Source organism: Microcebus murinus, chromosome 1 (genome assembly GCF_040939455.1).
Source record: "Microcebus murinus isolate Inina chromosome 1, M.murinus_Inina_mat1.0, whole genome shotgun sequence".
NCBI lineage: Eukaryota > Metazoa > Chordata > Mammalia > Primates > Cheirogaleidae > Microcebus > Microcebus murinus.
In genome coordinates, this window is record NC_134104.1 from 73,507,083 (window position 1) to 73,534,448 (window position 27,366).

General features: G+C 34.4%; 1 protein-coding gene across 4 annotated transcripts in view; it reads right to left on the reverse strand.

Moving 5' to 3' along the window:
- IL1RAP (interleukin 1 receptor accessory protein) overlaps positions 1–27,366 on the reverse strand; it is a 140,586-nt gene that overhangs the window by 21,732 nt on the left and 91,488 nt on the right. For all 4 annotated transcript variants that reach the window (XR_012919277.1, XM_012745175.3, XM_076002937.1 and 1 more), the window contains 4 exons: positions 17,325–17,490; positions 14,019–14,090; positions 10,950–11,076; positions 8,416–8,564 (listed from right to left, as the gene is read on the reverse strand). Coding sequence is in view for 3 of the 4 variants with exons in the window: in XM_012745175.3 (XP_012600629.2) it covers positions 8,416–8,564; positions 10,950–11,076; positions 14,019–14,090; positions 17,325–17,490 (514 nt within the window). In the remaining variant the exon portion in view is untranslated. The remainder of the gene's footprint in view (positions 1–8,415; positions 8,565–10,949; positions 11,077–14,018; positions 14,091–17,324; positions 17,491–27,366) is intronic.

A 27,366-nucleotide genomic window follows, 5' to 3' on the forward strand; every position in this document is an offset into this window, starting at 1 on the left:
AAGGTGATACTTCACAAGGTCAGGCAAAGAACAGCTGGGAAGGGAACAGCTCTAGGAGCACATGCAGGGCTGGGAGACAGCTGAGTTGAGAACACTCAAACTGAAGAGACTTTGTTGAGCTCCCCAAGTATTAAGGAGAGATATTGGATAGTAGGTCCAATTTAGCTCTACAGAAAAGGCCATTTTAGACTTATTCTAACAAAGATAAGTAGGATGCTTCAAAGAAAAAAAAAAAAGCAAGCAGCTATGCAAATAAATTAACTACCTGCTGGGACAAAACTAATTCTCTCTTATAAAATCCATACATTTAATGATGTAACACCCATAATATCTGGCATATGATCTTAACAATGCTAGACAGAAGAATAATAAAAAATATGATCAAAATAAAAAATATGAATAAAAAATCAGTCAATATAAACAGGATCAAAGGATCAATATAAACAGGATCAAAATAAAACAGGATCAATTGCATTGTCTTTACAAAGACAATGCAATTGCCAGATAAGTACTTCAAAATGGATATTATAAATGTGTTTGTTGGATTAAAAAAGATCATGACCATTGTGAACAGCAACTAGAAAATATTAATAGAGACATTTCAATGGAGAAATGGAAATTCAAAAACTAAAAAATACTATTCTGAAATTAAAAATGCTGCAGATTAGAAATCACAAAAGAAATGATCAGTGAATGCTAGATACTACACAAACACATAAGGGCAAAAAGGATGAAAAAAAACAACAAGAACCTCAGAGGAAACCCTAGGTGGCCTATCCTACATTTAATTGGAGGACTAAAAGAAGAGGAAAGAGTCAAGAGGTGACTCTTTCAAGCAAAACATGTTTGAAGAAATAATGGCTGAAAATTTTTCAAATTAAATAAAAAATATAAATTCATAGATTCAAGAAGTTTAATGAACCCAAAATAAAATACATACAAATAGAACACCACCAAAGGATATCATGATTTAAACATTCAAAATCAATGAAGAAGTGAAAAATCTTAAATCTGCCAGAGAAAAAGATGAGACATACATAAAAGGCACAATAATAAGCAAATAAAACAAAAAAACTTGCCCAATTTGCATTATAAATAATATTAGGCAGGAGAAAATGTAATGATACCTTTAAAGAGAGGAAAGACAAAAGAAAAAGATAAACTTTCAACCTAACCAGTGAAATATTGACAAAGGCAATAACCAGTGCAATATAATGAGGAAATGAAAATCTTTCCAATAAATTGTGCTGGAATAACTTGATATCAATATTAAAACAAAATTAAACTTCAATTTCTACTTCACACGGTTCATCTAAAAAATAATTAGAGATGAACTGTAGATCTAAACAAAAGATGAATCCTCATGACTTGGGATATGCAGAGTTTTCTTAGGACATAAAGTAATAACCATTAAAGAAAAAGTTGATAAACTATACCTCATCAAAAATAAGAACCTCTTCTCATTAAAATATACCATTAAAGAAACAAATAGTCATGCAACAGACTGGGAAAAAGCATTTGTGAAACATGTATCTGACAAAGGACTGGTATCCAGGACAAATAAGGAACTCTAAGATTCAATAGCAAAAACACAATCAACCTAATTATAAAATGAACAAAATGTTTGAACAGCCACATTACAAAAGAAAACATACAGATGGTCAAAAGCATGAAAAAATTCTCAGTATAAAACTAATTATACTCAATATAAAACTAATTATAGCTTAGTTTTAGCCAGTGATTCCACTCATAGGTGTTGGTGTTCACCTTAGAGAAATAAAAGCAGAAGCCCATAAAGAGACTTGGATAACAACCTGGACTGAAGTTTTATTCAAAAGACCCCAAAACTGAAAACAACCCAAATGTCCACTACCCAGAGAATGAATAAACAAATTGTGATACGTTATTTAAAAAGAAAAAATACCCTTTCACAAATAAAAGGAGCAAATGACTGATATATATATATATATATATATATATATATATATATATATATATATATATCAGCATGGATAAATACCATGAGTGAAAGAATCCTTATATAATAGCACATCCTGTTTGAATCCATGCATGTAAAGTCTAGAATAGGAAAAAAAAAATAATCTATTCTAAAAAGGAAAATCAAAGCAATTGTATTATGTGGGATGGGGGTTCAAGGATAGAAAGAATTGACTGATAAAGGGAAGGAAGAGAATGTTACTCTCTGTAGTGATGGTAATATTTTCTATCTTGATAGAATATAAGGCTATGCAGATATATGCATGTCTCAAAAATTATCAAATTGTATACTTGAGTTATGCAATTTGTTACTCTATTTAAACTTTACCTAAAACAACAAGAGAACTATAAATAAATATTAAAGTCTTCATAATGATAAGATGCTTAAATGTTTACTGATGTCTGAAACTACCTTAAAAAGGTATCAAAAATGAGATATATTGATGGATAGGTAGAGGAATGAATAGACATATGGTAAAGCAAAGATAGCAAAATGTTAATGGTAGAATCTACATGGGGTAACTACTTAGTGTATAATTCTTTAAAATCATCCATATATCTGAAAACTTTCTTAAAAATTATTGATATATAAAAATTCAAATGAAATAAGACATTTTAGAGTAAAACAACGCTGACAGAATTTGTCATCAGCACATGTGCATCACCAGAAACAAACAGTTCTTCAGATTAAAATGTTACGAAGAATGGATAGTGCCGGAAATGGAAAATATGCAAATAAATAAAAATATTTTCCCATTTTTTAGAAGATAATGTTTTAAAGCAAAACTGAAAAATATATTGTGGCACTTTATAATATATGCAAAACTAAAACACATTATAACACAAGACAAAGGACAGGAGGGAAGATTTACAAGTATGCCATAGCAAGTTTCTCATCAAATACGTAAAGTGATTAATTCAAAATAAACTCAAACTGATAAGTTAAGAAAAATATTGCAAATTCTAGAGGAAAAAGACTAAAAACAGAAAATACCCAAAACAAAGAGGTAGAGCCAAAAGCCAGAAGAGGTGATAAAATACAATGAAAATTCAAATTCATCTAAGGAGATAAAAATAAAGAATAGATGAAATAGATAAGCAACAAATAACAAGATGGTAGACTTAAAGCCAGTAATATAAACAATTACATAAAAGACAAATGAATTAAACATTCAAATTAAAAGGCAGAAATGAACAGATTGGATTAAAAGATTTGAGATTCAATAATATTCTGTAAATAAGAAACATATATGATACATAAAGATGCTGACAGACAAAATTTAAAATTGAAAATAAATGATGTACCATGCAAATACTAATTATAAGAAATCTGGAATGGCTTAATTAATATCAGACCCAGAATATTAACAAAAAAACAGACATTTCATAATTTAAAAGAATTAATCAAAAAGACATATCCATCTTAAGTGTGTATATGTACTTAGTAACACAGTTCCAAAACACATGAAATAAATACTGACAAAACTAAATAGAGAAATGGAAAAATCCATATTATATGTAAAGGTTTCAACACCTCTCTCTTTCAATAATTGAATGACTAAGTAGATTGAAGAAATCCGTAAGGATATTGAAGACTTGAACAACACTGATACCAATTACCTTGGCTGACGATTATGAAACACCACACTGAAAAACTGCAAAATACACATCCTTTTCAAATGCATACAAAATATTCACCAAGATTAACAATTTGCAAAGATGTTTTAGAAAGTAGCAATGAACTTAAAAGAAATAAAATTACACAGAATATTTATCTGTCAAATCAGAAGTAAATGAAATGTTAGAAATTAGAATCAAGTGTGCAGCATTGTGCAAAGTACTCATTATCCATTCCCTCAGCCCTCAAAAACACCCTGGAGGTGTAACTGAAAGATGAGAAAAGGAAGTCTTGGGTCAGTCCATATACACAGTCAGCATCAGAGCCAGAACTTGACCACACTCAACACACTCATAAAAAACAAAACAAAACAACAACAACAAAAAACCCCAAACCTCTCAGCAAATATAAAATAAAAGGTTAAGCCTTAATGTAAATAAAGGTCATCTACAAAGCTCATCACACTTAATTTGTAAAAACTGAATGCTTGCCCTTTAAGTCTGGGAACAATATAAAGATGGCTGTTCTGATAACTTCTACTTATCATTGCACTGGAGGTCCCAAAGAGTGAAATAGATAGTAAAAAAAAAAAAAAATCAAAGATATGAAGTTTGGAAAAGAAGAAGTAAAATGTGTTCATTTATGGGTGACACAATCAAGTGTGTAGGAAATTCTAAGAAACCAAACCAAACCAAACAAAACAAAACAAAAGCAAACAAAAATTCTACTAAAGGTTCAAAGATTAAGGCCAATACATAAGAATCAATTAATTTCATTTTTGTATTTTATCAGTAAACAATTGGAAAGTGAAATTTTAAAAATTACTATTACAATAGCATCAAAACCAAAACATTTACAGATACATTTAGCAATATGTATGTAAGACTTGTACACTCAAATCTAATAAACAAATGCTGAGAGAATTCAATGAAGACCTAGATAAATGCAGAGGTACATTATGTTCATGTATTGGCAAACTCAATATTGCTAAGATTTTAATTTTCCCCAAATTATTTATAAATCTAATATAAGCCCATTCAAAATCTTTGCAGTGGGCTTCTATGTAGAAATTGGCAAACTGACACTACAATCTGCATGAAAAAATACATGGTCTCTAAGATAGTCAAATCAATCTTGACAAAAAAAGGAGGAAGATATCTAGCATCTGATTTCATGAGTTACTTTAAAACTGCATTAATCAAGATAAAGTAGAATTGGATTAAAGACAGACAAACAGATGAACTGAACAGAACACGGAATGTGTAAATAGATTCACACTCATAAAATCAATTGATTTTTGGGCCAAGTTTTCAAAACAATTGAACAAATAGATTTTTTAATATGATGCTAAAGCAACTGGTTACCTGTATGGAAAAACAAAACAAAGCGAAACACTAAATTTTAGCCCATAGCGCACACTATAAAAAAATTGAATGGATCATAGGCCTAACTATAAAAGAAAAATCTAATCTTCCAGAAGAAAACACAGGAGGATATCTTTCTAACATGAATGTGGACTGAGATTGCTAACACAGGATTTAGAAAGCACTAACTAGAAAGAAGAACTTAATAAAACAAATTTCCCCAAAGTTTTAAAAATTCTGCTAAAAAATGAATTTTTACACTGTGTAAATATTTACAAGTTATTTATCTGACAAAGGATTTTTATTCAGGAGGGGTGTGTGTGTGTGTGTGTATTCACATGTATGTATATGGATATATATTTATATCCTAAATATAGATATATATTTATATCCTAAAATACATTAATTTGAAAAACAAATGACCTAATAACAAAATGTGCTGAAGATTTTAATGGACACTTCACAAAAGAAACCATTAATTAATGATCAATAAGCCCATGAAAACATGCTTAATATAAATAGTACCCAAGAAATGCAAATTAAAAAAAAATGTCATACTACTTATCTATTGGTATGGCTAAAATTTAAAAGTTTGACAACTCCAAAAGTTGAGGAGGAAGTAGAGGACCTGGAATTTATATGCATTTCTAGTGGAAGTGTAATATGGCACAAATTTTTTGGAACTAGGTTTGGCAGTTTCTCATAATGTTAAACAAACACATTGTCTTAGTTCCTATCACTCTTCTATTATTAATATATAACAACTGCATGTCTAATTTGTTTACATTAGCTGCCTCTTCTTTAGTATTTTGCTTTAACTGACTACATGAAATTGTGCTATCAATAGAGACCTAACCCGGTGAATTTATCTCATTCTAGGCATTACCTTTATATATATATATATATCTTTTAATGAAGTATATAGCAGGCTTTGTTAATGAAGACAGAGAAAGACCCAAACATATAACGTCTGAATGTGACCCAGATATCACCTCTGAATTTCAGCATTAGCTGGCCCCGAATAGAAACTAAGTAAACAAATCCACCACCCTTCTACTACTACTATACACACACAGATATGACTGAAAGGTGATTATATGTCACCTTTTAGCACAGATCACTTGTCTAGTGGATCCAATTTGTCACTTCACATTCCTGATGCTGTCCATACTATATTTAGATCAGGGGCTTCTGTGAACAGGTATCTGTACATAGCTCTGGTGGGCAGACTTGTGCTACGCTCCTACATTCAACATTATTTTAATTAATTGTTTTGATTCTGCCTATTTGACAATAAAGTATTACTTTATGTCATTCTGCATCCCCAAAATACATGCCTCAGAAGATGAGTCCCACAAAATTTTCCATACTTGAGGAATCTAGAATCAAATATATTTGACAACACCCTGCCATTATAATCCACCCCCCTGCAGATATCCATATCAAATGTTAATATATTAAAAACTCTAAGGGATCCTGAACTAAAGTAACTCAATTAATTTTGCATAAGGTAGATTTTAATAATAATTATTTCACTATAAAAGATTTTGTCAAATAGCATCTATGAAAAATTACATTAATTCAGCATGTAATATATATGTATATGTGCCACTAACTGTGCTGAGAACTTAAAAACAACCTTATGAGGTAGTGGTATTATTTTGTGTACTGTAAAGAAATTGAGGCTAAGGGAGATTAAGTGACTTTTCCAAGGTCATAGAGTTATGATGCACAGAAACCGGGATTTCAACACAAGCCATCTGACTCTAGAGTTCATATAATACACTGTAGTACAATAATGATTCTTAGTGGTGTTCTCAGGAACTAATTTTGGGAAATAGCCTTACATCATGTACTTCAGTGCTTTCTCTTTACATTGGGTTCTGTGGAGCAGAAAAAGCAATGAATTATCCTGAACTGATCCACTAAGAGTTCTTAAGAAACATATACATTTAAGGCCTTTTCTCTTTACTTTCTAAATTATAATGAAATATTGAGGTGAATTCTGTTTTTTCATAAGCTTTGAAAAAAGGATTAAGTCCCTTTGCAAATGTAACAATTATTAGGTATGTGTTTCAATTTTGATATAAATATTATAGGCTCTGACACTAGGACACAGTGTCAGAGTATTCTAAACAGAGTATTCTAGGACACAGTATGTCAGGAGTATTCTAAATGACCAGATTTAATGTGTGATAAGTCATTGTTACTTTTCTCCAGACCATTGAAAACATTCTTTTTTTTGAGACAGAGTCTCGCTTTGTTGCCCAGGCTAGAGTGAGTGCCGTGGTGTCAGCCTAGCTCACAGCAACCTCAAACTCCTGGGCTCAAGCAATCCTACTGCCTCAGCCTCCCGAGTAACTGGGACTACAGGCACGTGCCACCATGCCCGGCTAATTTAGTAAATTAGTTGGCCAATTAATTTCTTTCTATTTTTATAGTAGAGACAGGGTCTCCCTCAGGCTGGTTTTGAACTCCTGGCCTTGAGCAATCCGCCCCCCTCGGCCTCCCAGAGTGGTAGGATTACAGGTGTGAGCCACCGTGCCCGGCCTTTATTGAAAACATTCTTGAAGGGACTGTGGGATTCTGTATTAGGTGAGAGACCCAAAGAACATTTTAGACACAGTCTGTTTCAGGAGCAGCAGCTCACACAAGAAGGTTTTACATTTGTATTTATTGTAGAAAAATTAGTAAAATAAACATAGAAATCATTTTTACATCATTTAAAATCATAGTTTGAATAATTTTTATTTTAGCAGCTGTGGCTAGTGGTATATTATGAACCTGCTTGAATATTGATACATAGTGTTTAAAATTATATATTAAATTTGCATATTTTTCTGAGAATAAGTATTTTATACCTTACTTAACTACTTGTATACAATTAGATAGTTGCTATTTATAAAGCTTCATTATTATAGATAATGCTTTTAAGAATATCAGTAGATATGTTATTCTCTTTCTCTGAAGTTATTTGTTCAGGAAAAATTCCAAAATCATTAGGTCAATGGTATGCCCATTTTTATGATTCTTGAACTCTGTCATCAATGATTTCTAAAAGGGTCTTTAAAATTCACCAACAATATGTGTCTCTATCAGTTTTATTATATCCTTGGCAGGTTTGAATATTTTATTTTTCATTTTTTGTGATTATATAGATATATAATTGTGCCGCATTACTATAATTATATGGAATTTTTTTAGCCATGTTTGGGCACTCAGGTGCTACTAACACTATCAGAAAAAATATTTTTAGTATCTTTACACAGATGGAAATTTTCTCTTAAGACTTTCCATTCAATTTGATTCATTACTGTGTGTCAGATGTTGTGCTAGGTGCTGGAGCTCTCTTGTTCTCAGTCCCTCTTATTGTCCTCATTCACCACAATGTTACATTTGGGCTTCACGAGTTCATCCGCTGAGTGCATCCATTACCTTTCTGTTGCACCTTGGCAGCTTTGTCAACTTCCCCTTTGGCATTTCTAGCATGACAGACATAGGTGCGCTTGAGGTCCTCAGGGGTAACTTTCTTGATGCTCAAAGTCTGAGTTCTTGTTTCATCTTCTGTTCTAGTGTGACTTATACTAGACATAGGGGGGAAAAAATCAAAGCATATGTGAAACTTAAGGGCTGCGCACTGTGCATGAATCAGACAAGAAGCAACCACGGAGTCACCCTGGACGAGGGCAGAGGGAACGTTGATAAGCTGTGCTGCCTGGAAAGCAGTGGTTATGAAAGGGGAAGAGCAAGATTCCAGTACTGTACTTTACCATCTGCACTACACACTACCTCAATGTCTAGAACTCTATCAAATCCCAGTGCTGACTTCTTAGGATAGCTATCTCTTCAAAACAAAGGGTATCCTTTGCTTAAATTTCTGAGACAGGATGCCCTATTAGTTTGAAGAGAAGCTTTGGGGGCCAGACCCATTTGGGTTTTGATCCAGATTTTTGTCATTTACTGGCTATATACTTTGGGATGGTAACTAATCTTTCTATGTCTTGGGCTCCTATTTTGTAGAAAAGGAAAGTAGTAAGGCCCCTCCCCCCAGTGTATTTGATGGATTAATTTACCCAAGAATTCTGAGATTGAGTATGTTAATGTATAAATGTTAGAACGATGCTTAAGAAATATTAATATAGATTATTATTGTTATTTCACAGGAATAGCTGATGCATTTCAGTGATTCTTAAAGCTTGGATTCTAAACACAGGTCAACTATTTTGGTCAAAATTCTGAAATCTCATGGTTAAATCCTAACATATAAAGAGGAAACTGCTCAGAGCAAGTAAACTTTGGGAAACTAAATATATCCAAATCTCCGTGAGTCAGAGATCAAGTACTTCGGGTCTAAGATCAAGATTTAAAATCCTTTTGAACTACTTTGCTCAAAGCGGAAAAAAATCTCTCTCCTACAGCTGCCTGCCATCCAGGTTCTCCTTTCTATTAGGCTTACTGTCAGTCATAGGAGTTTGGTTAAGAGCTCAGATTGATTTAGTCAAAGTTTAACTCCACTGCTATCCTATGATCACTGAATATGTGTTTCAATAGCAACAAGAAGGAATGACATGACTTTCCTTATTTTTCATTTATTTATTATTGTGAGGGTGGGAAGCACAATGTTCAGAATTCCTAAAGTGATCAATAACTTTCCCTCTAAGCCTACAGCCACATCTTTCATCAATTCCTTCTTCAAAAAGCAAACTCCAATTTCAAGAAGCCCCTTTTGAGCCTTTGAATAATGTCTGCTTCTCTGACCTACAGACCCTTGTACATATTTCTTTTACCAGAAACATTCTTTTTATTTGCTTATATAGCTAATTTCTATTCTCTCTTCAAATCTCGATATAGGTACTATATCATCGGAGAAGCACTAGTTAATCCCTAAAACTGACTGAATCCCCTATTAAATCCTCTTATAATAGCCAATACTTCCCAGTTGTATTTATCTCATTGTATTCAAATGTCTGCTTTATCATTGTTACCCCCATAAAATGTACCTTGTTAGGGACTAAGTACCTCATGCACAGTAGAAATTTTATAATTTCTGCACAAAGTGTGAGCTTCTTAATATGAAGGACATATTTTTTGAATTCTAGAAATTCAAGTAGCTTAAGTTCTATTTGCACATAGGTGATAAAGCTTAAGATTTTGGAACGACATTGCTCACATAGTTGATCAGCTGTGAATTTTTATTAATTGTTACAGCAAACCAATTGCTTTTTGGTAATGGTATACTTTATTTACTGAGGAACCTTCTGTTCTCAAAGACCCACATTTTCCTTTCTGCCAATCCCCTTAAAAATCCAGGTTATTCAGGAATAACATTACCTGGGTTGTTACTTTAAAAGTGAGCTATATTTCTACCCATTATTTAAAATTCGAAGAATATAAATATATTTAGCTAATATTTTAAAAATCATTAATGATACATGTAACATATTGGTTATGTGAATCAAGAGGAAGGTAGGAAATACATGCTTATTGCAACACAAGAAACTAAATATAATTATTTGAAGCATAAATATATAGGTCCAGACTCCAGGATTGAGAATGAGAACACAACTACGCTGACAGACTCTGATGTATCCACCCACAACCCTATACTGTGGCCTTTTCATTTATGTAAGGTATCTATTTCCCTTGCTTCCAAATGGGTATCATAAACGTGTGAATCTTTCTGGGTTTGCAACAATAGGATGCATGCCCTATGGATGAACTGTGATGAAGATGCCCAGCCCAGGACATTCTAGTTCAATTCTTTAATGGCCATCAGGCAGCATCTCCTCCTTAGATTGCAAGTCCAATAACCCTACTTAGGGATGCAGCCATCAAAGATTTGAAAATCTTGCTGACTTTTGTTAATGATAGGAAAAATGAGAATTTTTATTTCCATTGAGCATCATGCATCAGAGTTCATTAGACTGAGAAACAAAGGTTAGTCACCCTCTTGCCTGCCCCTGTGATACCTTTCATTAATGGTTACATCAACAGAGATGTCATCCGGCTTTTTTCCATCAATGGTCCACCAAACCTCATTGCGAGAGTCCTTTAGGAAACTAAAATAGACCTTACAGGGGATGAGTAGCTCCTCACCTAAAAAAAAGAAAAGTGGGGGCGGTGGGGGGGAAGATGAAGTTAACTCATCAGTTTATAAACCTCACATGGCTATCTTGGGTCATACTCTATGGCTAGTCAGAAGCTATAAAAGTTACATGTATCTAAAACTCTACTTATGAGTAATTCTCTAGTAGACTACCATAAGGTAATGTGTCATGTTTCATTTTAAAACAAACAAAACTAAGAAAAAAAGGCCACCAACTTTATATAAAATTACCAGAGTGACTATTTTTTAATATATTCTAAAATGACAGTATTTGTTTTAAAATGCTCTGACAATATCCTTTTTATTCCAAAACCTCCACATACTGCTTGTCCCCTTTGCTATTTCCCTCACCCAGGGAAAATAGGACAACCACCACTTGAAAGACCAGGCTGAGGAGGTCCTGTTCCAAAATGTTCAAGCTATCAGTGTGCATTTAATAAATTTTAAGACAGTTTACAAATAGCAAATTCTATAATATCCTGTTTGTTTGTTTGTTTGTTTGTTTGTTTGTTTGTTTGTTTGAGACAGAGTCTTGCTCTGTTGCCAGGGCTAGAGTGCCATGGCATCAGCCTCACTTACAGCAACCTCAAATTCCTGGCCTCAAGTGATTCTCCTGCGTCAGCCTCCCGAGTAGCTGGGATTACAGGCATGTGCCACCACACCCAGATACTTTTTTTCCTGTTTTTAGTTGACTGGCTAATTTTTTTAGTAGAGACAGGTTCTCACTCTTGCTCAGGCTGGTCTCCAACTCCTGACCTTGAGTAATCCTACTACCTTGGCCTCCCATAGTGCTAGGATTATAGGCGTGAGCCACCCCACCCAGCTATAATATCCTTCTGAGATAGAATATGCGGCTAGGAAGATCCTTAGACAGAAAATAGGGATAATAACAATAGCAGCAGAAGAAACACTAGTGACGTACTGAGAACTTTGCACAACTTATTATACTGAATATTTATTTATACCCATTAATATTATTATTTAATCTTAACAAAACACTACAAGATATTTTGTAAATTTGTGTTTTATAAATGTGAAAGCTGAAGCTTAAATATGTTAAGTGACATTTCTAGGTAAAATTGCTACTAAGTGTCAGGCTAGGTTTTGACGTAGCCTGACTTTCCATTTCAATTTGCCTAGAACAGTTCTGTTTTATGCCTCCTTTTCTGGTTACCTATTAAATATTGACTGTTTTCACTCTCAAAAAGTATTTGGTTTTAGATGATAAATTATATCATCACCCTAATTTCAACTTAGGTTTATCTGACTGAGTGGTCATACTCTAGCCTCCTTCCAACACGTGGTTCTTAAGCCTCCCCACTCCTCTCCCCAAGGAAGATAAAGGGAATATAATTTAGGAATGCTTTTGTAAGTATAATATGATAGACAAAACATATTTAGGTGATTACTAAGGGTTTACCCTGACAGCAGGAAATATATTCATATTACTATACAAAGCCACAGCTAATTCTAGGAAATTCAAGCCATTTGAGGTTGCTAGACCCCTTACTGTGCTCTGTTTCTTGGCAAGGTAAATCACACTTGCAAACTCATCTTAATTGCTTTGGGGATTTTATTTTCCACCTACATTGATCACTGACTATTATTTTTAGCATATTTTAAACAAATGCACTTTTATACTTCTATGAAGGTTATCAGAATCAAAATGGAGTCATCTGTGCCAAACCCTAACCAAATGGAGTCAGTCTGGAGGCCATGAAAAGGGCTCCCATGCACATGTGCCTATTACAAAAATTACTACAAGGCACCTCTGGAAACCACTACCTGGCACAAAGGCAAGTATAACCTTACACAAAGAATACGTTTGTGAGGGCATCTTCCCAGCAATTGCCTAGTCAATCTTGACTTGATACTACCTTTGTTATTAATTATTTCAAAACAACTCATGTAACCTTCTTTACTTTGCCTTTAAAAACACTTACCTTCTTTTGCTTCCTAGGTATGCTTATGGTTCCCCAATAGGGTGCCATGGCACTAGTCTTCCTGGATTGCAATTTGTCATTCATTATTGAATCAATGTAATTGTTTTTATGTAGAGCCATTCTGTCTATTGTTATTTAGGCTGACATCTCTCATTGGGTTTGGGATGACTTCAATGGAAAGGATATAACATAGAAAATGTTAACATTTTCTATAGCTTTCTATTCACCTGGCTGTGGTAGGCTTTGAATCAGAAGAATAACAAATTTCTTATTTGATAAGTTATAAATGATTTGTGTTTAAAATGAAAAACCACGTAAAGTAAAAGTAGACCCAGAGAACCATATTAAACATTCAAGAGTGTTCTGAATCAAGATATGCTAGTTTTATCAGTTGTTATCTATTATATAGAGTCCAGGCGTCCTCAAACTATGGCCCATGGGCCACATGTGGGTGTTTTTGCCCGTTTGTTTTTTTACTTTAAAATAAGACATGTGCATTGTGCATAGGAATTTGTTCATAGTTTTTTTTAAAACTATAGTCTGGCCCTCCAACGGTCTGAGGAACAGTGAACTTGCCCCCCATTTAAAAAGTCAGAAGACCTCTGATATAGACAGTCCTGCCTCCAAGCTCCAGCCCCTACCCTTTAATAGGGGAGAAGAAGCTTGTGCTTAGGTTGCAGCCTAAGCAAACCAAAGCCTTGTACATGATAAAGATTGCATCAAACAGAAATCTCTAATCAGCAGAGGAAGACTGCTATCAGAGGAAAAAGAGAGCAAATGCTGAATGAGAAGCAAAAAATTCCTCAGCTGGCCATGAGATCAATGAGGTAACTGATCCCTAGAGCTGTCTTGGTTTCTGAAAATATTTTGGTTTCAATTTATGCATTTCTTTACAATAGTCTTCTATTTTCTTGCACTAACTTAAATGACATTTTATTCCTTATAATTAAGGGAATCTAAATGAAATCTGGAAACTCAGCTGTAATTACCTGGTTCTTTCTCATAGACCACATGATCATTGGGTGAATGGATCTGGGGGGGCATTGCATCTTTTGGAGAGCCTGTGGTAGAGAAGAAATAAAGGGAGATGCTGTTAAATTATGGAGCCTTATTCAACAATCTGTGCTTCCATGAACAATTGCCCAATTTCCTGGCATAGTTTGTCAATTTTTCTTAAGAAAGCCCATTGTCTAACATATACTCAATCATTTAAAACAATAAAGAAAGCATAACATGATAGGAAATATAAATATTTGGTCTCTGCCTGCAGTTTGTGACACAGGTTCCTAAAACCCTTGTATTAATAATTTCCAGAGTGACATGGGTAATAGGAGCATCTTTTGTTATAATATTTGTTGGTCTCGGTTCCAAATTCTGAGCACAGGAGCTTTTAAAACCCTTGGAATTTCTGGAGTAATGAGTGAAGTGATATATATATATATATATATTAATGTGATGACCAGTGGTAAGGTTCCTGTACAGCTTCAGGATGAGGACTGGTATCCAGAAAGACCAAGACATGATTAAAGGCCTGAGACTTTCAGCCACACCCCCAAGCCTCCAGGGAGGGGAGAAAGGGTAAAGACTGAATTCATCACCAATGGTCAATGATTTATTCAATCAAGCCTATGTAATGGAACCGCCATAAAAACCCTAAGCAATGAGTTCATGAGAGCTTCTAGGCTAGTGAAGACATCCAGGTGCAGGGAGGGTGGAGCACCTCAATTCCACAGAAACATAAGCTCCTGCAGTCAGGACCCTTCCAGACCTCCCGCTATGTGTCTCTTCATCTGGCTCTTCATTTGAATCCCTTATAATATCCTTTCTAATAAACTGTTAAGTATAAGAAAAGTATTTCCCTGAGTTTTGTGAGCTATCATAGCAAACCACAGAAATTCAAGAGGAAGTGGTAGAGACCCTCAATTTGTAGCCAAGTCAGACAGAAGGTAACCTGGAGACCCACGCAGCATCTGAAGTGGGGAGTAGGGAGACTTGTGGGACTGAGCCCTTAACCTGTGTGGTCAGTGCTAACTCCGGGCAGTTAGTGTCAGATTGAAATAAATTGGAGGACACTCTGTTGGTGTCCTCGGAAAATTGGAGAATTGCTTGGTATAAAAAAAGCCACACATTTGGTGACAGAAGTGTTCGGAGCATAGAGAAAACAGTTTTTCCTTTACAAAGAAACAAATAAAACATACTGTGTATTCTCCATGTTTCAGGATAGATTATTTAACCAGTGTTCTAGCTTTCTAAAGCTTACATGAGATAGACTTCTTTTTAAAATAATTTTTTAAAAAAAATTCTAAAATTGTGGTTACAGTTTCATTTTTCTCTTAACAAGTCTACTACTATTTAATCTCTCAGTATAAAAAAAAACAATTAAGATTCTAAAGAAACAACAAAGGAATGTCAAGGGAAGGGCACAACGGCTGTATTCTAAAGGGTGTAGTTGCTATTCCAGGTAATACCTAGCTTCAAAACAAAATGTATTTTTACATTTTCTAAATGAAATAATGTTACAACCACCACCACCACTGAGCTCGTTATAACTTTCAGACATAAAGCTTCATTTTAATCTTGGTAAAAAACAGGAATGATGGCCAAACTTAGTATGTAGTGTGTACCTTACAGGAAATTTAGACTTCATAATAAATAATTGCTTTCAGGTCTTAATCAATTGTTTCTTCTCTCTATATTTCTCCTCAATATGCCCAAAGTCTCTAGTACAGGACCTGGTTAAGTATGTTTTAAATGAATGAATAGGTAAATGGAAAACTCAAAATTATAATAATAGGTAAATGGAAAACTCAAAATTATAATTTTAAGGCCAGCACTAATGAGTCTGCCTGATGTCTACTTTTCAGATGAATGTTGACTTATGAGACTGCTGCTCCTTATAACATTCTATACTCCTGAATTAAAATAAAAATATCCTGAAAGGGTTTTTTAGTAATAATAAAAACTCACATTAAAGTTTCATTACAAGGAATAAATTATGTAATATCTATTAAAGCATCCACTACTAGTATATAATAAGTACTCAATATTTTGCAGCTTAAAAAGCAAATTCGTGTTGCTTTAAAGTTAGAAAGAACATCCTAACTCCCATCTGTTTTCGTCAACTTTAACATCTATAAATTAGTGACCAAGTATACTTGTTTCCAACTTTCCAAAATTGGATACATTTAAGTATACATATTAGAAACAACTGCCAATATGAATATAGGTTAGATTATTTATTTGACTTCTAAAATCCATTCATGTTAAATTCTAAATTTAGTTTGTTTTTTTTCTTCTGAATTACTTCCCAAGTGGCATTATTTAGAAAGTAAGAAGTGATTACAAAATTGATTTGAATTTATTTGCACTATGTTCAAGTGTTTTTGGTTTTTTTTTTTTTTTTATGGGTGTGTGGTATTTTCTTTTGTTTGTTTTATTTTTGTAATTTACATTGAATCTGGTGTCAGACTAGTAGAAAAAGCCCTAAACTGAGATCTTGGATTTAGAATTAATTCTTCCACTAACTCAGGGAGTGTCTCTACACAAGTTACTTCCTGTCAGTGAGCCTCAGTGTTTCCATCTATTAAAAGATGGAGTCTGACAAATTATTACTCAGATATACTATCATTTTTAACCCAGTGCACACAGTGGTATTTAGAGCTCACTCCCCAAAGCCACATATCCTGATGCCAGTTCTCTTGATTTCGGGGTTTGCTAGGTACTTATTGCCTCTGCCCAGGCATTGCCCTTTCCACATTCCTAGTTTCTTACCCCCTGTTCTTTCAGCGCAAAGCATCAGTACATAGAAAAATAGAGTTCACTTAATCCAAGTAATATACTTTTTTGACAATATTATTAACTACCCTTCATTGAGTCTCTGCTACTTACCTGAAACTACATTAGTGCAGTATGAATGTTATTTCTAATATTCTCAAGTACACTGAATGTTAGGTATCCTTAGTCTCAGAGTATAGACAAGGACGCTGAGACCTTGATCAAAGTCATATTGCTAATAAATGGCAGTGATATAATTTGAACACAGATCTATCTGGTACTCTTTTTATTCCCCAAACTGCCTTTACGTCATTCATTCACATATTCATTCAGTTGACCTACAGTTATTGAATGCTTCCTATGTACATGGAGTTGTTGAGAGTGCTGGGGATACTACAGTAAACCAAAGACATAAACCTCTTTCCTTTTAGAGTTTACGAACTTTTGTAAGATAAACTATTAAGAGCCAGAACAAGATTATTGCATTTCTATTGTGTGTACTTAATGCAAATCATGCTTACCTACCACCTTCACAGTCAGAGTCCTGGTGAGATGGAAAGTACGTCCATTTTCTGGATATGTGACAACACATGTGTAATTTCCATTATTTGAAATTAAGGCAATGAGAAAACTCAAGTTCATACCTTCAGGTATTACATTATTAAAATTCTGTATTTTATAACAGCCCTAGGAAAAGTAAAAAATAAATAAATCAGTAAAGATGTTTGCTGCTTAGATACATGCATAGAAAATATACAAACACATGCACACTCACATCTAATTTTGCACAGAACATCTAAATATCAATGCTACACTTTTTTACAAAATTATTTTGATCAAGTATTTGACAGTGTTTCTGGAAAGAATAAATGAAATAAATATCATTATCTTTTCTGATAAAGACAACTTAAAATTGTAAACTAATTAAGATATGACTTCAAAAGCACAGACTTACTGTCTCAGGATCCAGTATTCAAATTCTGATAATCCCATGTTGATAATGACACAAAGTTAAGGTTTTTGAAATAATGACTAAGGAAACTTGCACAACTGCAAGAAAACAATTATTTTTCCTTTTCTACATTTCTCCACTGATTATACAGGGTGACCCAAAAGTCTCCATACAAAGTAAAATCTTTGTGAGATTTTGTAATGAATATTTTGCAAATAAGGTACATTTAGCTATGATTTCCCATTTTCTGTATATATAGCAACTTTTGGGATACCCTGCATTAATTCAGGTATCCAGTCACCCTGTCTGATAAACCAGGCACCAACGTAGATGTTTGATTTTGGCATTCTTGATCACTCTATTGAATTGCTTTATCAGTCATTTCTAAACATTTTTGTGTTTTTCTTCTACTTCATCTCATTTGTACAATTGAGTTTTACAGACTGCAAACTCTAAAAATATAAGATGTTTATGAGCCTTATCAAGAGCTAAGAGTTTATTTTTGCTCCTAATTAATATTTTCATATAACTCTAGATTTTAACATTTGAGGTTGAACTATTTTTTTTTTTTTTTGAGACAGAGTCTCACTCTGTTGCCTGGGCTGGAGTGCCATGGCATCAGCCAAGCTCACAGCAACCTCAAACACCTGGACTCAAGTGATCCTCCTGCCTCAGCCTCCCGAGTAGCTGGGACTACAGGCATGCGTCACCATGCCCGGCTAATTTTTTCTATATATATTAGTTGGCCAATTAATTTCTTTCTATTTATAATGGAGATGGGTCTCGCTCTTGCTCAGGCTGGTTTCGAACTTCTGACCTCAAGCAATCCTACCACCTCAGCCTCCCAGAGTGCTAAGATTACAGGCGTGAGCCACTGTGCCCAGCCTGAACTATCTTATTCAACATAACTATAATCCTGTTTTAGATCTCTCAGCTGTACTAACTGGCTTTCTCACTATATATTTTTATTTTAGAGAAAAAAATCAGTACATGATGTGTGACAAAAATATATGTTGAACATTTAGATAATTTTTTTTTCCTTTTAAACACAGATAATTCACTTATGACAAAAATGATTAGGTTACCTCTAAGCCCCTCTAAATCTTTAAAATTCTTTGAGCCTATCACTGACTTGTACTGTCAATTTTCTGTATTCATATATTTAATTTTTATATACTTGAAGTTTTCTTACTTCAATTTCTGGAATATGTGTTTTGAAATATGACAGTAATCACTTCTTGGCCTTTTGGCTAAGGTCAAGTGAAATATGACAGTTACACTAAGAGGCACATTTTGTAATTCTTTGTCACAGGAAGTATATCTTTTAAGAACAGCACTGAACTTTTGTTTCATGGAAAAGATCATCAAGAGGAAGCTAATATAAGCTTAGGTAGGTAATGTTCTCAATGCAATTTCTCCTGCTGGGATAAGCAGTGCTTCTCAATACTTGTCACATCACTGAATGATTTCAATACCCCTAGGTTATCACAAAAGATAAGGCCACACAGGCCTGTACTCTTATAATAAATTTATGTCAGATTTACTTTAAATTATAATATTTTTAGAAATCTATTTAATTTTTATGGTACCTTTAATTTAAATATTTCAAAGATTTTTCCCCCTCATTTATTAGCTTAGCTGTTCTTAAATATCTATGTAGACAGATCAGAGTAAATAGGTTCTAGTTTTATACATGGAAAAAATGAGACAGACAGATAAACACTCTAGATAACACATACAGAGCTGGAACTGTTTTCCAGATGGCTGGATAAAGTTCTTTCTCTAGTTCCTTAACTAAGAATGAACATCTCTCCTCAGTAGTGAGGTGAGGCTATAAAAATTATACTGAGATATACACTTAATATATACGCTATTATCCTTGTTCTAAACGTGCAAAGTTTGTAATGCTCTTATTTCCACTTCATAGATGAGAAAACAAGGCCTAAAAAGTTATGTAAAGGTTAATATCATAGCATGAGGCAGTATTGAAGATAGAATTTGAACCTAGATCGACTTGTTTTAAAGCCCTTGATTTTAATTTCACCTGATACTGTCTCCTCATCCAGTGCAGGGGGCCTGCATCTATGCCATGCCTGGAGCCAGCCAGGTATTAAGATTGTGATATAGCCCTATCACTTAAATCAGACTGTAATCAGTGGAAACTAGAAAGTCAGACTTTTGGGGATAAGAAGTAAATTATTATTACTGAACTTGTCAATAGAGTTTCTTAAGAATGTGCTGAAATGAACTTTTTGTGGCTGCTTCAAAGCTATTAGGTGTGAAATATTTTCGAAAAGGAAATGAAGGAAATATTTTACAATCTAAGTAATATATATGTGTGATGTGGGTAATTCTGGGGCATTGTTGAGCTAAAAATCCCCATTAATTTTAGCCTATAGCCTCGGGTTAGTGCTCTCTTTTTCTTGTAAGCCACTCCATCTCTAGACCCTGTAGCACATGCACCTGGAACACACAGGATATTTCAAAATGTAATAAACTTTCCTAAAAATAAATTCTGCAAATTTTAGTATAATTTCAAAACCATTTGCTTGAAATCCAGAAGAAAACAAATATGAACAATGATTAGGATACCCAAAGAATAGAAAATATGTTTCCAAAGACAAGAAATGAGTTAAAATAAGTGAATTTCCACAATGAAGCAGACATTTTTCTAATTAGGAGACAAACAATCCTTCTAGTTGACCCATCAGTTCCTCATTCTCAAAAGACAGAAGTAGAAAAGTAATTTTTCAATCATGCAATAGTTGCTGTGGCAACTGACCACAGCATATAGGTGAAGAACAACACAAGAAATGACTTTGAGATCCTGCAGCTGAAATGAATCATGTGGGGAGGGGAAGCTTGTGGGTGGAAGAATGTCATGACAAGTAAGAACAAGTGTTTGCATTCAAGAAACATACAATGTGTAAAGAACTGTGTGAAGAAACAAAAATGGGGGGAAAAAACCACAGTTCCTCACTTACAGGCATTCACGGTTTAGTGGGGAATTGCAACAAATACAATAAAAGGCATAGAGGGGCAGGGAAGTATGGAAGAAGATCAAACAGGAAACATTTAGAAAACTTTAATGAAGAAGGAATATTTGGGCTGGATCTTCAAGGACAAGTAGACTATTAACAGCTATTGAGAAGGAAGGAACACATGGGAAAGAAACACTTTGGGCACAGGAAATGATATGAAGAATTCACCTGCAATCTCAGAGCAGTTTCCCCACCCTGTCATTACTGAAATTACTTCATTACATGTTCTATTTTCATGTTGAGCTCCTCCCTTAGAAAATTAACTCCTATGGGAGCCAGTGGGGGTGGATGAGTTCTGTATCTGTACAGCCAGCAACTTGCCCAATACTTGGTGCATGGTAAGTGCTCAATATATTTGTGTTGCATGATCAAAGATGTGAAGGAGAGAAGCCAAGACACAAGACATGGAGTTGACAGCTCATGGATTATATGAGTATATGGAATATAAGACATGGTAGGTTGTAGGATGGATATGGAAAGGAGGAGGAAGGATACAAAGAGTTTATTTGAGATACAAAGTCTAAACAGGAAAATCTACTAAAGTTTTTGCATCCAAGTTGACATAAAATATATTATACTTTGTCACAAAGTCTCAAAAGAGTTCAATAAACCAGTCACTTCCAATGAACAGAACTAAGTTATCCAATGCTTATACAACAAGTATTTATAAAGTTCTTCCTATGTGCCAGGCACTGTGTTAGGAGCTGGGCATGCAAGAGCCAGTAAAAAATATAAATGGCACCTATTTTCTGGAATTTTACAGTCCAGTCTAATTCATTCAATTATTTAATTAATTCCTAAATACAATATATGTAGGCTCAGTTTTATGCTGTGTGTTTGATATTCAAGGGAAAGAAAAAGAGAAGAGAGAGGTGAGGGTAGAGCGCGTGCGTGCTCACTGTGGAAGACAAAAGAGAGAAACAAAATCGCTATACTAACAGAGATATGAATTAGGTGCTATCAAGGTACAAAATGGGTGAATTTGTATGGCCTGATATGGCCTCAGGCTTCACAGCTATTTGAACTTGGCTTTCAGTTTAAATGATGAACCTTGGGTCCTCAGAAGTCTTGAAACTGTATGTAAAATGTTTTTTGTATACGCATATATGGGATGATATGTGTATAGCTCTGAAAGAAAATATGATATACACTCCCTTCATACTAAGGGTTAAAAACCCACTACATAGGGAGGGTAGAAAAAAGAAAAAGATTAAGAATCAACCTAACTAAGTTGTCAGGTCAAACTGAAGCAGACATTTACAAAATCATGTCTACTACATATACCCTGGACTAACTTCCCAACAATATGTGCTATGGCCAACAAGAAGGCCAAGGCTGGCACTTTTTTTGAAATGTTCTTTCCTGATGGGACTTTATCAGAAAATCAAGGATTTTCCTATTTTCTGAATGAGATTTATAAATAATATCTCACTAATTCTGATTAATTTCAAACAAAAATTAGAAGTGGAGGTAATATGCTCATTTTAATGATCACAATGGGTACACGGACAGCCAGCTTTTTTCAAATTTTTATCCAGAATGATATCTATTCTGATAAACAGCATTTGAGAGTATTTCAGCAGCTGTAATACATGTAATATATAAAACTCCCAGTAAAGTGGTTCCTCTGGTCCTCTGTGAGAAGGGGAAATTGCCTATGCTTTTATAAGTGTCTCTAAAAAATAAAATTTTAAATATCCAACTATAAGGAAGAGAACTAATACAGTAATATGAAAGTTAGGATGGCTTGCCCTAGTTTAAAGCTCAGGTCTCTAAATAAATTTAATAAAAATAGTAAAATAAAAGGGTCATATTACTTATTTTTTTATATATTTGGAGGTCTCTATGTGAATAAAAAGGCAGTATCCATAAGTTCTTTTATAAGCTGGCTATTTGAAATTCAGTAAATAACTTACAAACCATGGTTTGCTTTTCAGACTAGTTACAAAACCTGGCTTATTCAACAAACATTTACTAAACATCAATTAAACTCACAGGATTGCTGAACTAGGGAACTGTGAATTCTGGGTCCTAAATTAAGGAAAACATGTCATACAGAAAAGAGGAGGAGACAAAAAGAGGAGGAGAGAAGAAGAGGAGGTATAGAGGAAGAAAATCCAATAGTGCCCCATTTCCTCTGCAATTCAGACATATAAACATTTGGTTTTATGCTTCCTTTAATCTTAATTTGAGACCCCTCTGATTTCCCAGGGCCCTCTATCCATAGGTTTCCTTAAATCCCACACTCCAGCCCACAACCCAGTGAGGTCTTCAAAGATAATGTATCTTAAGGCCCAGAGTAAAGACTGGGCCACCCTCTCCACATCAACTCTGACCAGTACAAGCTTTAGAACCAAAAGGACTGGCCTGAAATCTCAGACACTCCCATTAGCAGCAGGATTGTTTTGTGTAAATGATATGCGCTGATGTAAAAAGTGTGAGTTCTTGACACAGATTGCATAGGGTTGAATCTTAGCTTCCAGCCCTGTGATCTTGGGAATATCTCTCGACCACTATATACTTTTGTTTCCTCAAGTGTAAAATGGAGGAAATGAAAGAGCCCACTTCATAAGGATGTGGAGAGAATTAAGTGAAATAAAGTATTTGGAACGATACCTGTGTTCAACAAATGTTAGCTGTTACTGTTTTCCTCTCAAAGCCTCCATTTCCTAATCTGTTAAAAGATAATATCTACCTTGTAGAGTTTTGATGAATTTTACATATGATAACACATAAAGTACCAAGCATACTACGTTGTAACTAGTAAGATGTAAGAAATGTCTTCCTTTTTTCAACTCAACAGCTTTCATCTTTCACATAATAGGAAAGCAAATTTACTGAAACTGATTTTTATCAATTTTTCTTTTAACCTTATAGACTTATTTGTATTACTAAAAGAGAACATTTCTCCAATATCAAGGTAGGGACCTCAGTTGATAACAACAACAAAGAGAATTGCTGTAGAGGAGCCAAGATGCCTGGGTAGATGCTCAGGAATGACTGCAGGAGGCAGAAAATAAAAAAGCAATTGTTGGCCCTGCTGCACAGAGATAGGAGGATGCAGCCACTGAGTATCTGAGTTTTGCTTCCCAGATGGCAAAACACTTATGATCAAAGGTGTCAGTTGATTACTCAAAGGTAGTGAAATAAAAAGCAGTAAGACATATATCAGACATTCATAGCAACCTTTCTACAACCAGAGAATAAAAGGGATGGCTGGTTGCTGGTAAAAGGTGCCCTTTTTAGCCACCTGTGCATGGTTGGATATAAGCCTTGGCAATGGTTTTACAGCTATGATTTTTTCTCAGTCTCCTTCCCAGACTTTATGCCTCCATTTACCCCATGAACAGTCTCTCCAGAGTTTAACCTTAGCCAACTTTTTTTCTCACTTTACTTAGTCTTCTTCAGAGCTTCATCTATCACAAAGATACATCCTATCCTCTGTCTCCAGCTTTGCTTTTTCTCTCAAGCTCCAGACCCACATACATGCAACCCCTACCTGCTAGTCGCTGCACTGCCACTTGCCACCTACATGTCTCACAGACACCTCTAACTTAACATGGGATTGCCTAAATCCACTACTTACTCCCCAAATCTGCTCCTACTTTGCTATTTCATAACTTGGTTAATAATGCAATAAATGTACCATCATTCATCCTGTTGGAAAAACCAGAGATTTAGGAATCGCTGGAGATACAAATGTGGATATAGCATAACTTTGCCCTCAAGAAATAGGCAAGCTCATATGGTACATATATGTAAATCTCTTCCTTTTCTTAAAATCAATAGTAATTTCTTTTTTCACTCTTATGGAACTTAGAATTCTACATTTTGATAATAATAAAAATTCTTTTTTATAAACTTATCTGTATTAAATTGTGAGCTCCTTTGGGACTACATAGAGCTGGGCATATATTTCACTCATTACAGTGTTCCTCCAACCCTCTGGCATATTTCATTGAACACAGTTGATCTTCAACTGGTCTACAGATGCTACTCAACTTATGGTGGGGCTATGTACTGGATAGACTCATTAAAAGACAAAAATATCATAACTTGAAAATGTAAGATAGTAGATGTTCCCCAACTTAACAATGGTTTGACTTAAGATTTTTGACTTTCTGATGTTATGAAAGTGATACATATTCAGTAGAAACCATAACTCCATCATATGTCATAAGGAGCTACTTGAGTTAACATGGGTTTAATCCCAATAAACTCATAATAAAGTTGAAAATCTTAAATTGAACCATCATAAATCTGGGACTGTCTCTATGTTGGATGTATACATGAATGAATGATTATTTTTAAAAAAGACAAATCCTAGGGTGATGGCTCACATGTGTAATCCCAGCACTTTAGGAGGCCAAGGTGGGAGACTCGCTCATGGCCAGGAGTTCAAGAGCAGCCTGAGCAACATAGCAAAAACCTGTCTCTACAACAAATAAAAATAAAAAAATTTAGCCAGGCAAGGTGGTGCATGCCTGTAGTCCCAGCTACTCAGGAAGCTGAGGCACAAGGATCACTTCAGCCCAAGAGTTTGAGGTTGCAGGGAGCTGTGATGATGCCACTGCACTCTAGCCCAGGCAATATAGTGTGGCACTGTCAAAAAAAAAAAAAAAAGGCAGCAAAAAGGGGTATTGACACTGTCAACCGGCATAAATAAATGTAAGTATATGGGGAAAAATGATCTCCAGCTGGAGGGAACAAAGAACAATTAATGAAGATGGTAGAATTTTATCTGTTCTAAAGAAGAAGGACATTTCAGAGGAAATGCATGAGGAAAAAGGAGAAGAGGAAATGTTAGGATGTGTATGGGAATACAACTAAAGAACAAATAAGGTTAAAAGTTAGAGACTTGATTAAAAGGTAAATAAACATAATGCTTTAACTGGCAAATATATTACACTTATTTGTGTAAAACTGTTAATATTCTTTAATCATCTTTTATGACTTTTACTATGGAAAATTATAACCACATAGAGAACAATGAGCCCCTTACTACCTCAACAAGTATCATTTCTGTGCATATCTCTCAACAATAAGACAACATCTGTAAGCATACCTACAGTGCCACTGTCAAGTTTAAAAAGTCATAATTCATCAGTATCACTATTCTATTTTCAGAATTCTCTGATGTTTTCATAATTTCTTTTTTCTGTTTTTAGTAGAGACAGGGTCTCACTTTTGCTCAGGCTGGTCTCCAACTCCTGACCTTTAGTGATCTTCCTGCCTTGGCCTCCCAGAGTACTAGAATTACAGGGGTGAGCCACCTCGCCCAGCTCATAATTTGTTTTATGGTTATTTGAAAGAAACAGGATCTGACTAAAGTCCACAATACATTGCAATTGGTTGTTAAATTTCTTTTTTTTTTTTTTTGTTTTTTTTTAGAAGAGGAAATGAAGTCAGAAGGTTGTTAAATTTCTTAAACTGTCTCTCTCTCTCTCTCTCTCTCTCTCTCTCTCTCACACACACACACACTTTCTCCCCTCCCTTCTTCCCTCTCTCTCCCTTGTAGCCATTTCATTGTAAAACAAAAGATATATAAAAACCACTCAAAACATGTATGAGTTAATGAGTTATTACAAAGCAAACAGCTTCGTAATCAATACTCAGGTCCAGGAACTTTGCCAGCCACCCTTGAAAGGCATTCCACATGCCCCATGTCAATTATACCTATTTACTACTTCCCACAGTAGTGACTATCTATACTTTCATAGAAAAATCACTTCTTTGTTTTCACTTATAATTTTATCATCTAAATGTGCATGTTCACATGCGATAGGCTCCTACAGTTTTTAAATGTCTTCTATGTTTCTTGTAATCTATATATTTCCACTCCATGCCTTTTTTTTTCTTAAAATTCATCTGTTGAAGAACCCAGCACATCTGACTTATAGAGTGTCATATAGTCTGGATTTTGCTGATTGCAAATTCATGGTGCAGTTCAATATATTCCTAAATTCTCAATACCTCTTGCAAAATGGCAGTGGGATCCAAAGGCTGGATCAGACTCAGATTTAATCCATTTGGCAAGCTTATAGGTAATAATGTGTTCTTTCATCAAAAGAAACATATCTGGTGGTTTCTCATCTTGTGATGTTAGCAGGCATTAATTCTTAATGCTTGGATTTATTAATCCATCAAGGATTGTAAGGAGATGATATTCTAATTGGATCATTTATCTTTCACTTATTATCAGGAGTACTTTGATAGAAACATATTTCTCTGTACCACTTCATTACTCAACATTACATTTCTTCTAAAAATTCCAGAATGAATAGTCATTTTCCTTTACCAGTTTTCAAGATAATGAATTGATTTCCTATCATTATTTAAATGTAACTAATTACCTTATTTTTAAATATCATTATGAACATAAGAATTTAAACTTACTTCACAGGATTCAAACTATTTCAATTACTATCTCTATTTAGGTTCTAATTATTCACCTTTGGCCAACAGAGACTCTTCAAGTTGGCTCCTAAGTTGTTACATTAACAACTTGAACAGAGTCAGAATTTAAAATTTTCAACTGTTATTGTGGAATTATCTAGTTCTCCCTTGAAC